Genomic DNA, 15,978 nt, shown 5'->3' with positions numbered 1-15,978 from the left:
GATTATTATTTTGTTGTTACGTTGTTCCCTGTTCCCCTCCCTTAGCTGCCCCCTCCTGTTAGGCGCTATATAAAATTTAAGATATTATTATTATTATAGCACCAACTCAAGCCTAGAGAAACACAATAAAAGTCAGGGCTCAGATATACAGTATACCACCAACTCAAGTCTAGAGAAACATAAAAGGCAGGGCTCAGATATACAGTATACCACCAACTCAAGTCTAGAGAGAAACATAATAAAAGTCAAGGATCAGATATACAGTATACCACCAACTCAAGTCTAGAGAAACATAAAAGGCAGGGCTCAGATATACAGTATACCACCAACTCAAGTCTAGAGAGACACACAATAAAAGTCAGGGCTCAGATATACCACCAACTCAAGTCTAGAGAGAAACATAAAAGTCAGGGCTCAGATATACAGTATACCACCAACTCAAGTCTAGAGAGAAACATAATAAAAGTCAGGGCTCAGATATACAGTATACCACCAACTCAAGTCTAGAGAGAAACATAATAAAAGTCAGGGCTCAGATATACAGTATACCACCAACTCAAGTCTAGAGATAAACATAATAAAAGTCAGGGCTCAGACAGTATACCACCAACTCAAGTAGGGATGCACCGAAATTTCGGCCACCGAAAGGCCATATGAGTGTTTTGTTTATTAATATTATTATTATTGTGCTTAGGATAGTGTCTTATTTATATTTGAACACTAGAGGGCTCTCCGCCTCCATTATAGCCACTCTTCTATAAATAGCCTAGCTAATCAATGGAATCGTGTGCACCTGCCGAGGATTTACTCTCAAACCTGCTTTCACTGTTGGAACTGCTTATCTGTAACAAACAATTGACAACTGTTCTGTTCAACATTATCATACATCTTTCCTTTGGACAATAAAACCCTGCAAACTACATCGGCTGCAACTTGGACATTCAACTCATTCAACATCCACAACTTTGATTGCTGAGTATAGGAAATATCTAAGTGGGTGCATCGTGACGCTTGTCGATTCATTGGGGAGCAACAAGCGGCCACTACAAAGTTTGAGAATTCCCTCATGAAACATGAAAAAAAAGGATGCGAGTAAAAAGTATAGGACAACTTTCCTCACGAATGGAAGAGAGGTAAGAAGATTGGAAACTTTATTACCTGAAATTGAAATGGATAGTAGCGTGAAGAGCTGTAAACGCCTTCCGTGAAGATAGAAATGTTTGGACGCTATGCTGTAATTGCAAATGGAAAAGTGAGTCGACATTGTCACATTGTTGCGGTTCCGTGCGAACGCCAGAGGATCCTTACGTCAGACTAATTAATTGTGATATTGTGGATTATGGAACGGACTGGAAGCCGTATTAAATGTAATGGATTGGATGCCGTATTACGTTGAACCATCGCAATTAATGCCGTCTGGACGTCAGGGCTGTACGCTAAGCTTTTTCACTAGGGGCACACTTGCCCCTAAATGAGAAATTTAGGGGCAAAAAATATTTTTTAGGGGCAAATTTTTTAATAACAATTTTACCATTATTAAAAAAAATATGTTCCTCCTGCCTCATTACTGTGGTCCTTTTATTTAACATTTAAGTGCGTTTGTTTTCAGGTTTGTATCTTTTATAATGAACCAACTGAGTGTGTAAATCACTAATAGAACAAAAACAACAAACTGTGTGTGTGTGTGCGCGCGCTTGTGTAGTGCTCCTTGAATGAGATCATCACAACACACACACACCATTAATCAGGAGGAGAAGAAACTCTGCATACATTTGTTTCACAATGAAAAGTGCTTTAGAAATCAAATTAATTATTATTATTGTAAATAACCTCATGAAAGGTTTATTATTTGTATGGGTAATTACCTGCTTCATATTTGTGATGTTACTGGTTTCAGTGTGTGCCTAAAGTGATCAATGTGTTGGGCCGTTTATAGAGATCTATGCCAATTAATGTTTATGTATATCCGGGACTTTTTTTTTATAAGAATTGAGAGGTATTTGTATATATGACCTTTATTTTGAAAACTGTTGCAACGCAACCTTATTTACATTTGCGCTTTTGACAGTGAAATGTTCAGTCCAACTTAGCTCGAAGGAAAGACTAATAAAAAAGGTTTAATTGACCCGTATGAGGCTCTTACGGTAGGACTTTGATTGTTTATAGAAGTGGAATGTAATACTATGCAAAACGAGAAATAAACAGTGATTTTACCAGCAGTCATTTCATTTCATATACGGGGAACCGACAATTATTAGTATTATATTATTTGCATATCGTCTCATTATTAGATAGATAGGTTGATACTTTATTGATCCGCGGTGTCAATTTAAGTAGACAGTATTTCACGTCCTAATAGTGGGGTACTCACGTAATGCATGGCTGATCCTGAACGTTAGAAGTTTCCGTGTCCCCGTCAATCAATCATCACATCATCACGTCAATCATCATCATCTTATCATCTCTCCACATCGGACGTGGTTGTCATAAAATTGACTGATATCCATTATCCACTCCGTTGTTCTTGCGGAGCAAGAGCCATATTATTATTTAAAGGAAGCGGCTACATTCAGTTTCGTTTCGCTAGGAATTATGGGATTTGGTGTTGGATGTATAGACTACGCAGATAGGGACATGGTCTTTAATCGCACGATAGACTACAAGTTCCAAGTATATAGCGTGACCCAGATTCACTCCGCGCAAATCTTTTTTTTCACTCAGGCTATCGGTGATCGCAGTAAGTTCATTCATTGCCGACAGATTCTTTCATAGCACCACGAGCTCGCGTGAGTGGCGTCATCACACGCCTTGGATAATTTAGGAGTGAAATGCGAATGCAAGGCTTGAAAGCACTACTCGCAAGCCCGCCCCCAGATAATATTTACCAATCGCAACGGCCAATTAAAGGGGCAATTCGCGATCATATCATCGCAGCGTACAGGCCTGGACGTATGGAAATGAAATTGTTCGCTTGGACATCCCTGATGTGTGGCAATAAAATTCCCTGTTCCATATAGCCCTACATCAGTGAAAATTGGAAGTTTCTTTTCATTGTAGTATATTACGTTACTGCATAATTTACTAAGCAGAAAGAAAAGGAAACTCACTTTTGAAGGCTCTGACGCCACACACCAAGTGAATGCAACGTTCAAACTACAATAAGGATAAATAAAAAATAAAAAGGATAAATAACATGTCTGAAGCCAAGATGAGGGGGATAGTGTGATCCTTCCACACGCTACGCCCTCTCGGAGAATATCTGCGCTGCCAGGTGAAAAGAAGCGGTTGATTGGCTGGACGTGTGTCGGAGGAAGCACGTGATAGCCTCCACTGTCCCAGATGATCTGACTGTGGGGGGTAAGTGCGCAGCGACCAGGAAGGGGATTGGGAATTGGCATAACGACTAACATTGGGATGGGAGAAAGTCGGAGGAAAAATGGAGGGGGAAAAACAATATAAAAAAAAAAAAAGGCACGTTAGCATTCTAGTCAGCTCGGTTTAACCTCTTAAGCCCGATCAGATTGATTTCACGTCACTAATAGATCAATACAGTCCGTATTAACTAAGTGATGTTGCGTTTCTTTTTCAAATGTAGCCAAGAGTAAAGACTCTAACCCTATCAAAACAGCAGTCAAGGTGTATATTTTCAGCACTGTTTGTTTACCAATGATTTTAAGTGTCATTTAGTGAAATATGAGCTTATAAAAATCTCTGCGCATTGCACCGGAAAACAGATGATTTAGACGCGAGGACATGATGAAAGCCATCGTGAAATCGTTGTAGTCCTAAGAAAGAGGAGACCCAGGGCTTTCGTTGGACGTCTAAATTTCATAAAACTACACTATCCAGCTCACACCAGCCACATAGAAACTTTTCACTTACAAATATTGACGTGAAAATCGTGATTATATCTCACGGGTCAAACAAACCTCAATGTTATTGCCATAAAATACAGCGTATATCGTTTATTTACCTTTCTGTGAATGTCAAAAAAAAAACGTTGCAATCCGGTAAAAAATGGCAGAGCTATGGACATTATACAAAAGTAACTGTACTTACAGTAGATTTCATTCACGGGCGCCTGCCGCCTGGTGGTACTGAATCCAGATTTAACTCTGCCATTGGAAAGAGGAGATTTGGGCCGATCCATAGATGTATGACTTGGCCATAATAAGGTCATTTATAGGCCTGATATTCTATATTCATATCTCAAATTGCATGTGTCCGGATGGCAAAATTCAGTACTGCATATAAAAAAAATTAAAAAAAAAAATGTAAATCTGCCCTTTGTTCATTTGTAGAATTGGAGCAATCTTCCATTTACTTTGGTATGTACTTTTAGGCAAATTCTCTGAAAATATGGCTAGGGCTTAAGAGGTTAAATGAGGGATGCTAACAATGCTATTTTCAGGTCACTACTTTCCTACAAGAAGTCAAAACAGCAAGGTCTGTATTAAAATCAGACTCTCCCTCTCTCCATGGAAACATGGGGATGGTCCTCACCCAAAGATGGCTCCTATCCTCATGACATTGCTGTTGTGGAGGACATAGTCAGAAAGCAGGGCCAAGGCTGGGTCACACTCATTCCTCACGCCAGAGTTGACGATACCACAGGCCAGGAGGGCACCAGACTACAGACAGAAAGATGAGACAGAAGACAACAGGATAGGAGTTAGACTAGGGCGTGTTAGACAGCTGGCCTAAAAGTTAAGACGTGAAGTATTTATCTATGACCTTACGTTTACCTTAACTCATTCAGAGCCACGCCCTTATGACCATATTAGGGCTAGCGTGCCAGCACTGAAGTCAATGGGAGGATGGGGAAATTTGCGAACGCTTAAACTATATCTTAAATTATGGCTATGGGTCTAATACACCCGTCGCTTATCAATGACTTGCTTGCAGTCAACATGTATGAAACGGATTGTTTTTTCATGTACATTTACGTTTTATACCGTTTTGAATACGAGTATAGTTTGAGATGTCTAGTAATTCTAGAGAAATTCCGTGATAATGGCTCTTTAGTGAAATACACAAAACACGTTGTAATTTTTCGGCTGATTTATGAATCGTTTTCAAATAAACGCTAGATTATCGATAGTATATGTGTACTTATGCACGCTAGAGAAGCGGGCTGAAAAATCGATTATCCATGCTGTGGTCAGCGCTAACGTTACGCACACACACACGCTGCGATGGCGGAGAAAAAAAAACATACGATTAACCCAATACTGGTAAATTTCTTACCTCACATCAGATGTTCTGCAAAAAGATTAATCCAATTCCTGATCACCATTCCAAATATTGATCGTGTTTATTAATCCAACGTTATAGTCCAAAACACATAATCAACGCTGCTTCCAGCCTCCCCAGTGAATGTGGTAACAGCTACTGCTTGCCCGAGAAGGGAAACCCCGGGGCCGGAGTTTTTTTCGGATGCACAGTCCCATCCAATCCAATGATGTGCAATACCATCCGGGAGACGATAGGCGGCGGTATTTGCCCTTTTCGAGCTCAGACCCATTCCCAATGATAACGTCAGGCTGGATGGATGAAAAATTAATAGATATTGCTAATAAAAGAAATAACGATTAAAACCAGTTTTCTCAGGTTTTCTCTGGTCTTGGCACTCAACGCATGGCGAGTTAACCCGACTAATCTCGTGGTTGGCACTGAATGGGTTAATATAGTCCTCGGATGTGTAGAGGTAATTATCTACCATGACCTTATGTTAGGTATTTATCTACCATGACCTTATGTTTACCTTAACACTTTGAGTGCCAACGACGAGATAACTTGTTTGTTCATGCCGACGTTCAGTGCCAACAACAATAGATCTAGTTTTTGGAATGGATTGAATGAAACGCATGAGGGGGGGAAATCCTGCTTCCTCATTTTACTTCTCAGGCAAGTCACCAGAGAGGATCGGATTCCTTGCAGAGCCCCAGAACAGCGTGGAATACATATTTCCAGTACCCAGCGTTGGATCAATAAACGCGATCGATATTTGGAATGGCGATCAGGAATTGGAATAATCTTTTTGGAGAACATCTGATCTGAGGTAAGGAATCTATTTTACCAGTCTTAGGATAATCAGAGCTTTTTTCACAGAGATATCAACGTGTGCCCTATGTGTGTGTGTGTGTGCTGATCAGGAAATGAGTGATTTTTCAGCCCGCTTCTATAGCGTTCATAAGTACACATACTATCGATAATCTAGCGTTTATTTGAAAACGATTCATAAATAGGCCGAAAAAACAACGTTTTTTGTGTATTCCAGAATATTCCAGTAAAGGGCGTTTATCACAGAATCTTTATATTTTCCTGAAACAAGCATTTTTCAAAATGGTATAAAACGGAAATGAACAGATTAAAAAAAATCCGTTTCGACAATGTTGACTGCAAACAAGTCATTGATAAGCGACGGCCAGATTAGACACATAGCCATAATTTAAGATGTAGTTTATGCGTTCGCAAATATGAGAGCGCTATCATTGAAGTGGGTGGTGGCACTCAAGCACTAAATTGTGCGCCCCCTGCTGGCACTGAAAGTGTTAATGTAGTCCTCGGAAGAGTAGAGGTATTTATCTACCATGACCTTATGTTTACCTTAATGTAGTCCTCGGAAGAGTAGAGGTATTTATCTATCTGAGTCAGACCGCCGTCCACATCCCATAGCAGGATCATACCCAGGGAGGCTGCTGCACTCAACATGCCTAAGGACACACACGCATCACATTTAGTCATGTAGAGCTATATTCAACAACAAGTGAATGGTCCAAATGAAAGAAAATGGTTCGTAACTTGGTATGCTGGACTAATACACTCATGGTTCCCATTATCCTGTAATTACAGTTTATTTTACCGGGAAAACATTGACATAAATATTATTTAAATGGGCAGGACTTGTGGACCGAAAACCCTGCCCGGACGCTCACAACACTTCCCTCCACAGCCACACAGTATACAGTGTACATAGAACTACACAGTACTGCATGGAGAGTGATGGATAAAAGTCTTTTGTCTATCGTTTGTGGTGCCATCCCTGCACACAGTGTATGAGGTCCTATTGTACTGCGTGTGTCTGTCATATTATGGAATATTGTTGATAGCACCATTGTCACCAAAGCAACTTCTTGTACATTCACTGTATTTGGTCATTCAAAGTGTTTTTGAATATGATCCAGGTGTGTGTGATGGTATGTGTATTACAGGATAGTTCCACTGTGTGTGTGTGTGTGTGTTGCCTCACCATGGTCCTTGTTCTTGTACAGCCACTTGTTGCCGTCGTCTGTGAGCAGCTTGTCCTGTCCGAAGGCGGCGTTGACGAAGCCATTGACGAAGGAGGAGGCCAGGTTCATACGGGCCGAGTCCACCTGGGAGCCGCTGCCTCCAAACCCTGGCACACACGGAGGTCGTCATATTCAAATGATGAAGACGTTATCGAATGCTCTATACTTAGTAGATGAATAGAAGTTTCCGTTTAGCGTTTCCCCACACATAGGGGAAGGGGCAGACATTCATAAAGCCGCCAGGAGTCCACAATGCAATGTTCACAGAGCGTTCTTCTGTCGTCACAGGGAGCCGGCTGTTAGCTAGATGCGCAAACATTTTACTCTTACTCACAGTATACACACATATATATATATTATTCAGATTTAAATTATTTATTTCCGGGGGGCACTAGTGTGCAGCGGATGGAGTAAGATGTGTTTTCGAGAGCATGCGATAAAACGGGGTAAAGTGTTTGCACATTTAAAGTCTCTTAACGCGGACACTTGATTAGGGATGCCCCCCGAAACCCGGTTCTAAACGGGAACCGGTACTAAATTAGAAAACAACTGAGTATTGATAAGCTCCGACGTTATAGGTACTGCTATCGGTAGTCTAGGAGCGGATTAGCTACGGAGCTAACAGACTGTACCATCCATCTGCGACGCAACAGTGGCAGCAACAGTGGACACGGAGTAATGTTAACGTTATGTCGAGTTCATACTACACTACACATATGAACTTGACATAACGTTAACCCGTTTCCATGAAGTGTTTAATTAGCCGCAATCTGTTGTTGAAGATTTAACGTTAAACCGGAAAAGGAAATGCGAGGACAGGAAGCAGTCATGAGATCGTTGTAGTCATATTGTAGTCCTTTAGTCTTAACTAAAAGATTTTAACTAAATAAAAAGCAGCAGCACTATTGGATAACTGAGTCATGTTTGCTATGTATTTCTTTCTTTAGGGGAGTAGGACATTTGTTTCACAGTTTTAGCATGATGTTTTATAGATGGCTAGGTTAAACACAGGTTTTTGTTTTCAAGAGGGGGGGGGGGGTTGATTTTATTGAAGTTTATTTCAAATATGCAACACAACAAACAAACATCAAGTACAGATATAGCCTTAAGCCGTTCAAATAATACATTTATACTTTTTTTTTTTATAATAATAAAGAGTATCGATAAAGTACCGAACCGTTAAGCAGTATCGATAAAATCCTAACGATACCCATCCCTACTTTTGATATCTCCAAATCAGACACTATGCCAAAGAAAGAATTCCACCATGCCAGAGAGTTGCCCATTCTATGATCTCCTGAAGCTTCCTCCAAGAGTCCATTCATTGACTATCTGAAGGAAAATTAAATCCCTGTATACTTCATCTTTTACCCGTACTCTTGTAACACCTGGCTATATAACACATTGTGTATCGCTTTGAGTTAAGTCAGTTTTTTTGTCTGGCAGCTTTTTGTTTACGTTTGTTTTTGTTGTTTTGTCTCTTCCCTTTCCTCTTTGTGTGTGTGTTTGCTCTTGTTTATATAAAACTGGAAATAAATATATATAAAATATTTTTTATAATAAATTCTTTATTTCCTACATTTATTGTAATGTATAATAATAACCAATGGGGCATACAGACCCTCATTATATTGTTTACATGGTTTATTTCTCCTCATATTCAGATCAAATTGTATTACCTATATGTCTTTCTACTATTATCCTGTCCATACCTGTACCAGTCAAAACGTCAGAAACACAACAAAGGAGTGACGGGTATGGAAACAGGGTTGAGAAGAAGAACTCTGTCTGTCTGTCTCCCTCTCTCTGGCTGTGTTGTATATGGAATATAGATTAAATAATGACCACATTGTAGTGTATGTTATGTTTCTACGATTAAAGTAAAAAGAAAAGTTTATCAGATGTACAGTCCCTTATGTAAATAAAATATATTGCAGCATATTTGGAATATAGTGTTAGATGACTATATGATGGGCCATACATGCATTCAGTTATGAATTTCTGTGTTATAGATATTGACATGATATAATGGGCCATACATGCATTGTTATGAATTTGTCTTTTAGATATTGACAGATGGGACATACATGCATTCAGTATGGAATTTTACAATACAAATCTTAAAGGCTGTTCTCAAAATTAGTTTTTACTCATACAAATCTCCACTTCGTAGCACTCTCATACACAAAACCTTCCAGTTGTATTCATAATATCTATATTATGAAGGTTTTTACAGAATGGTTTGTTGATATATCATTAATTTATATCACATTCTATTCCTAAACGCATGGCAAAAATTATAAAATTGATTATTTTCCGATTTATGGAGTGATAAAGAGATATCCAAAACCCCCTCTGTAAAAACCTTAAGCTCTAATAGGTCAACTAAATTAAACTATAATTTTGAAAATGGCTTTATCCAATGTTCCGATTTCCGTTCTGGAATTGTATCCAAATTAGGACCTATTTAAGTAGACAATGCCTCATTTGCATATTTAAACATACAATTTCAGAACTTGTAATACAAATTCTTGTCTTAATATAAGTAATCAACTGTGGAAGTTTAATTGTGATATCTATTAGTACATTACACATGTAGTGTCTCGCCTTAATGATAATCACCTGCTATTTACAATCGCCTGTTTGCAAGATTGTTTATTGTTGTTTAAAAGGATCCCCATTAGCTGTCACCTAAGTGGCGATCTAGATCGCACCTAGATGTGCGATCGAATACAATGAATAGTGTATTGTAGTATAGCCCAGCTATTGACTGCTGTGAAGTGTTTACCACTATCCACACTCATTACATCAAGACTGAAGTAAGTGCCAATTACTACAAGAGGGATTGTAATATCAAGTCCTACAGCTCAAACTTACTTGACACCCACCCAAAATACATATCCACTGACCCAGGTCATTTTTATTAAGTTTCAGACTGAGCTCCTCATCTCACAAAAGTATCCTGACACCTCATCTCTCATCACTCAGACAGACAGTTGCAGTCCAGGTTTGAGTGAATGGAAGGTAAATTGAGAGACGCATCCTGTGCCCTTACACCCTCTCATGTCATAAACGAGACACTTACGGTTGTTTTCCAAGTGAGTTTTGTAGATGTCGTCTGGGACTTTGGGTTCCATGATGTCCAACTGTGTGAGGAAAAAGGATTGGGTTGTTAACACAGCGACAAGTGTTGAGTCACGGCCAGAAACATAAAGAGCTTTCACGGTTGAAATTAACTAGGAGTCATTATCCTGCATCTACTACCCCAACTGAAACCATTAAGCCTTTCAGCGGCATCCGTACAGATTCTAAAAGCCGCGTTGTTCCCTTCCTTCCTGCCCCGAGGGGAGGATGGAGCCATTCACAAAAACATCAATATCAGTCATCATGGCTATTCTTCCATTTGTGCTCGCTGCTTGAGATCACTTAAATTCCTGCAATCATCTTATCACCGGCTGTCCGTCTGTCTCTCTCTCTCTCCATCCATCCCCTCTCTCCACATGACTCATCTACAGCAATTTAAATAGATATTCTGCTCATTTTAGGAGACGTACATTTTGATACAAAACGCACTGAGCATGCTTCCATTACGTGGCGCTCCTCCACTCCTTTGCCGCTTCCCCTAAACATCTCTGCATGTTCTTTCCATCACATTCCTATTGATCCCAGTTCTCTGGACAATGGCGGGCAGTTGTTATCAAGCCAGATGTTGGTTGGACTGAATTTATATATTTTGGACCCCCCCTCCCTCAAGTCCACCCAGACTTTAAAGGCTGTTTTCTCAATGGCACACATAACATTGAACCTCCCTCCTCCCTCTCATACCTCTCTGGCCAGAGCCAGGAAGTTGCTGTTGAGCTGGACGTTGGACATGATCTCCGTCAGGTCCTCATAGTCCTCCACATCCTCGTTGAGCTCCAGGAACATGCCGTGGCGACCCAGCATGAACGCCATCTCCTTCTGGATCACACTGTACAACACACACATACAAACAGTTTAATCATAACCCAGCATGAACTCCATCTCCTTCTGGATCACACTGTACAACACACACGCATACAAAACGTTTAATCCTAACCCAGCATGAAAGCCATCTCCTTCTGAAATGAAACACTGTATAACACACTAGAACTGTCCCCAAAGCCTGTTTTTGCCTTTTGGGATTCAAACCATCGCGAGGGTTTTTCAAACGGACGTTCGAACCATTGTTTTTAAATCATGCAAAAGAATGTGCTCCTAAATATATTTTCTGGTTCCGTACTGTCGAGTCTTGACTTTACGCATATAACGTAGCGCATATTGCTGCGGTTATTAAGAGTAGTAGTACCTACTTACTGGTCACGGGAGGCTTCAATAACGTTTAGATGGTAATCCATTTTGTGAATCCATTTGTTGAAACAACATCTTTGTTGGCCGACGGCTCCGGCTATCTTAACGTTAGCCAGCTAAACGTGCATATGTTAATTAAGGTGCATAACATACCTGTGTAACGTTAAGTAACTTGTGTTCCGCTGGGAAACTTCAGCATCACTGCATACACTTTGTTTAATCCAAACATCCATTCAGAAACGTTGTATTATGAAATAAGACGGGTGAGTGTGAGTCACTCAACTCTTTTTTGCATGATTGATTCATTTCCTGATAATGTATGATGGTGACCCCTCCTCATCATCGACTAGACTGTTGTTGTGTCTGTGTTCGCACGTGACTTTCAAATTATTGTAAACACAACATAGTACTGTGATATTCTGATGCATCACATTGATATATTTTTCATGTATATATTTTTCATGTAAAATACATTTAAAAGAATTCTAACCGAAAATTAATTTTTTTAATAAAAAGCAGAGGTTCAAATGTATTAATTAAGATTTGAATGCAAACGTAACGAACGAAGGTCCGAACGTTTGGGCTCAGCCCTTTAACACACACACACACACATAGATACAAACAAACCGTTTAAAATCCTAAACCAGCATGAACTCAATCTCCTTCTGGATTACACACATTTATGAGCTAGGTCATACTTTGGCCAGGCAAAGTAATGGATTGCAACATTATTTGCTATGAACCATGCAATGAATCTATTAAGCAGTGAGAAAGAAGTGTGGGTGCATCTCTACAATTTCATTCTGGGGGGGTAAGCACTTCCCCACCCCCATCTCCTACTGTATATATTATATACACACTGGAGTTTCTCTGTGCTTACATGTCCTTGCAGGAGGTGAAGATGTTCTCCACCAGCTCCACGTCGTTGAGCATCAGGGCCAGGCGCAGGGCCTCTGGGTAACGGTTGAACTTCCTGAAGATGTTCAGGGAGCACTTCAGCAGCGCCGAGTTCTCCGGTTCAGGGACATAGCTGACGCAACTGGAGGAGAGACGGGAGAGGAGAGAGCAGGATGTAAAGTAGAGCTTTGAAACTGCTGCCATGGTTCAGACTCGGGACAGAACCTACACAGGTTCATGTAGGGTCGGGCCTGTTTTTGTTGTTGTTTTTTTTACGATCTAGCTCACAGCTTTCATCATGATTCAGCTCACAGCTTTAATCACGCCAGGATGAAAGCCATGGGCTGAAGAGACAGTACAAATGTAATGTCAGATCTCTCAAAATGGTAAAAAATACAGATACTTATTTCACAATATTTGTAGTATCCAGAGCTGATACTTGACCTCTTAAGCCCTAGCCATATTTTCAGAAAATTTGCCTAAAGGTACATGGAAGATTGCTCCACTTCTACAAGGTCCATTTGCATGTTCTTGGTATCTAGGGATATCTATGGAAATATTGTGTCCGACTGTTACTATGCTTGAGTAAATTGTAATGAACCAACATCTTTTATGTCATCTTTGACAGTGAATACCACCAGCATTGAGCAGACGTGAAAAATTGCCACTGAGCTCATTCAGCACCTTCTTGAGATCAAAATCTGAGCAAATTAATAAATGGCAGATGATTTACAGGGGGTTTTGTAGATTGCATTTTTTTTTACTTTTGTGTCTGTATTTTACCATACAGACACATGCTATTTGAAATATGAATATAGAATATCAGGCCTATAAATGACCTTATTATGGCCATGTCACATCTATGGATCGGGCCAAATCTCCTCTTTCCAATGGCAGAGTTAAATCTGGATTTAGTACCACCAGGCGCCCATTACAGGGCAGCAAAGACCATAAATGAAATCTACTGCGAGTACAGTTACTTTTGTATAATGTCCATAGCTACACCATTTTTCACCAGATTGCGACGTGGTTTTTTTGTAGACGTTCACAGAAAGGTAAAGAAACAATATACGTTGTATTTTTATGGCAATAACATTGAGATTTGTTCGACCCGTGAGAAAAATAACGCCAATATTTTTTCCCACATTGGCCGGCTAAGTTTGACAGCGGCTGGTGTGAGCTGGGTAGTGTAGTTTTATGAAATGTCTACATCCATCGAAAGCCCTGGGTCTCCTCTTTCTTAAGACTACAACGATTTCATGACATAATTTCCTCGCATCTAAATCATCCCATTTCCGATGCAATGCACTGAGATTTTTTCTAAACTCATATTTGGCTAATAACACTTAGGGATAGGGCTGGGCGATATGACGATATTATATAAATATCGGGTACAGTTCATTAACGAGCTGCGGTGAGCTGTTGTTGTTGTCGTTGAGCTGAGCTCTCGTTAAAATTAAGGAGGGCATTCAGGAAGTAAAAAAAGAATAGCGCTGCTTGCCGATTGGTGCTAAGAACAGCAGGGCGGGTACAAGCGGTGTGACGTAATTGGCAGACTCGACTGTCAATCAAAATTATTGTGTTGCCGGCTGAATGATTGAATGAATGAACGTTATTAACGATTGCAGAATGGGTACAATACAGTACAGCTCAATACAACAACAGTGGACTGACTGGAGGATGAAGACCAGAAAAAGACTTTCGGCTTTTTTACACAAGGGTCCTCCATTTTCAATTCATCAAAACATTTAGAGACATACAAATATACAGTAGTTTCATAAAAATGCTAAAATCCTATTGATTGATTGATTGATTTAAAACTTTATTAACATATTGCAGAATGGGTACAGTACAGCTCAATACATACAATTGTTAAGGGGATGCAGACCAGCGAAAGACTTTCGTCTTGTTTACATCAGGGTCCCCCATTTTCAATTCATCATATTTCATATCTAAATCATATAATATCTCATTGCTAAATATATGCAATATATAATCTAATAATCCAATAATCTAAATCTAATATATAATATAAAAATGCTAAATGCATGGGTATTTTATTTTGTCTTTAATGTTAGCTTGCAAACTCAAATACTGTCTTGGTAAGCCTCATAATGAATTGTTTGGGGAAAAAAAGAAAAACATCGTGATGCGTATCGTGTATCGCCGAAAGGTCAGAAAATATCGTGATATCATATTTAGGCCATATCGCCCAGCCCTACTTAGGGATGTTCAATATTGGCTTTTTTACCGATACTGTCCAACTCTTAATTTCCGATATCAACCGATAGCGATATATGCAGGGTTTCCCCCCCAAACAACGGAATAATTTCAGGTAATTAACATTACATATCTCTTGTCGTGGAATTAACACAACATTATGCATACTTTTGACAATAAATGTAATCAGAATTTGTTCTTACTTGCTTGCCTGGGTAAATAAAAGGTTAAATAAATGTAAAAAAATTAAATTAAAATAAAGATACCAATATCATTTTAATGCCAATATCGGCCGATAATATCAGACATCCCTACTTAAAATCATTAGTAAACAAACGTAGTGCTGAAAATATACATGTTGGCTGCTGTTTTGATAGGGTTAGGGTCTTTACTCTTGGCTACATTTCGGGGCAATACGGGCTGAAAAGTTAAGTGCTCTGAATCAGTTTGCAGCTGTGAGAATCGGCAGCATCCCCGATTGAAAAAAGTCCTTCTGAATATAGAGACGTTTCTTTTTCTCCATAACGTTCAGCCGGACCAGAGTGTGTATTTTAGACTGGCGAGACGGCAGCACACCCTTCACCGACTTCCCTACCAACGTGTGCACACACACACACACACACAGCCGACAACCAGACCGCAGAGCCATACCTGGTGAGGTAGAGGCAGACCTTGGCGTAGGCGGTGTCGTCGATGTAGTCTTCTAGCATGTCCAGCCTCTCGACCTCCATCAGCAGGTCACATGCCTCGTGCTCTGCGTTGTGCGCCATGTTGTAGGGCACAATCTCCTTCACGAGCTTCAGTAGCGTCTCCTGCTGGGTCTTGTCGCTCTCCTCCACCTCCTGCCACTCCTTGGCCACCTCCCCTGCCAGGTGCCTGGGAGAAGAAAGGAGGACAGAGGGAACACGGGGGTGTTGGAACATGATTTGATGAATTAAGATGAAGCACAGACATGAAGGTGGTAATATAGCTGCACTGCTTTGGAAAATTGTAATCTAAATTAGTGTGCGCATTTATTAATATGATGGACTTTATAAAAGATAAGGCTGTGAGCTACTGAATTGGTCTCAACATTTGAACAGCATTACATTAAAATATTATTACTGCTTTAATCAGGTATAGCATGTGTATACCTATTACACTTTAAACAACTATAGCAATTCATCTGATTGAACAATTGTTAAACCAATTACTGTTAGATTGCATTAGTTACACTCCTACAATACATGACTTACCACAG

General features: G+C 39.9%; 1 protein-coding gene across 1 annotated transcript in view; it reads right to left on the bottom strand.

The window, feature by feature from the left end:
- The window catches only part of psmd2 (proteasome 26S subunit ubiquitin receptor, non-ATPase 2), a 41,488-nt gene that overhangs the window by 23,085 nt on the left and 2,425 nt on the right, over positions 1 to 15,978 (bottom strand). The window contains exons 5-11 of the mRNA XM_084335546.1: positions 15,390 to 15,614; positions 12,502 to 12,660; positions 11,118 to 11,262; positions 10,378 to 10,438; positions 7,253 to 7,399; positions 6,610 to 6,716; positions 4,504 to 4,631 (exon numbers count right to left, since the gene is read on the bottom strand). Of these exons, the coding sequence (XP_084191672.1) occupies positions 4,504 to 4,631; positions 6,610 to 6,716; positions 7,253 to 7,399; positions 10,378 to 10,438; positions 11,118 to 11,262; positions 12,502 to 12,660; positions 15,390 to 15,614 (972 nt within the window). The remainder of the gene's footprint in view (positions 1 to 4,503; positions 4,632 to 6,609; positions 6,717 to 7,252; positions 7,400 to 10,377; positions 10,439 to 11,117; positions 11,263 to 12,501; positions 12,661 to 15,389; positions 15,615 to 15,978) is intronic.

The sequence above is a fragment of the Notolepis coatsorum genome (assembly GCF_963971535.1).
Source record: "Notolepis coatsorum genome assembly, chromosome: 1".
NCBI classification, from domain to species: domain Eukaryota; kingdom Metazoa; phylum Chordata; class Actinopteri; order Aulopiformes; family Paralepididae; genus Notolepis; species Notolepis coatsorum.
The sequence above is the reverse complement of the archived record's forward strand: the minus strand, read 5'-3'. Positions and strand labels throughout refer to the sequence as shown.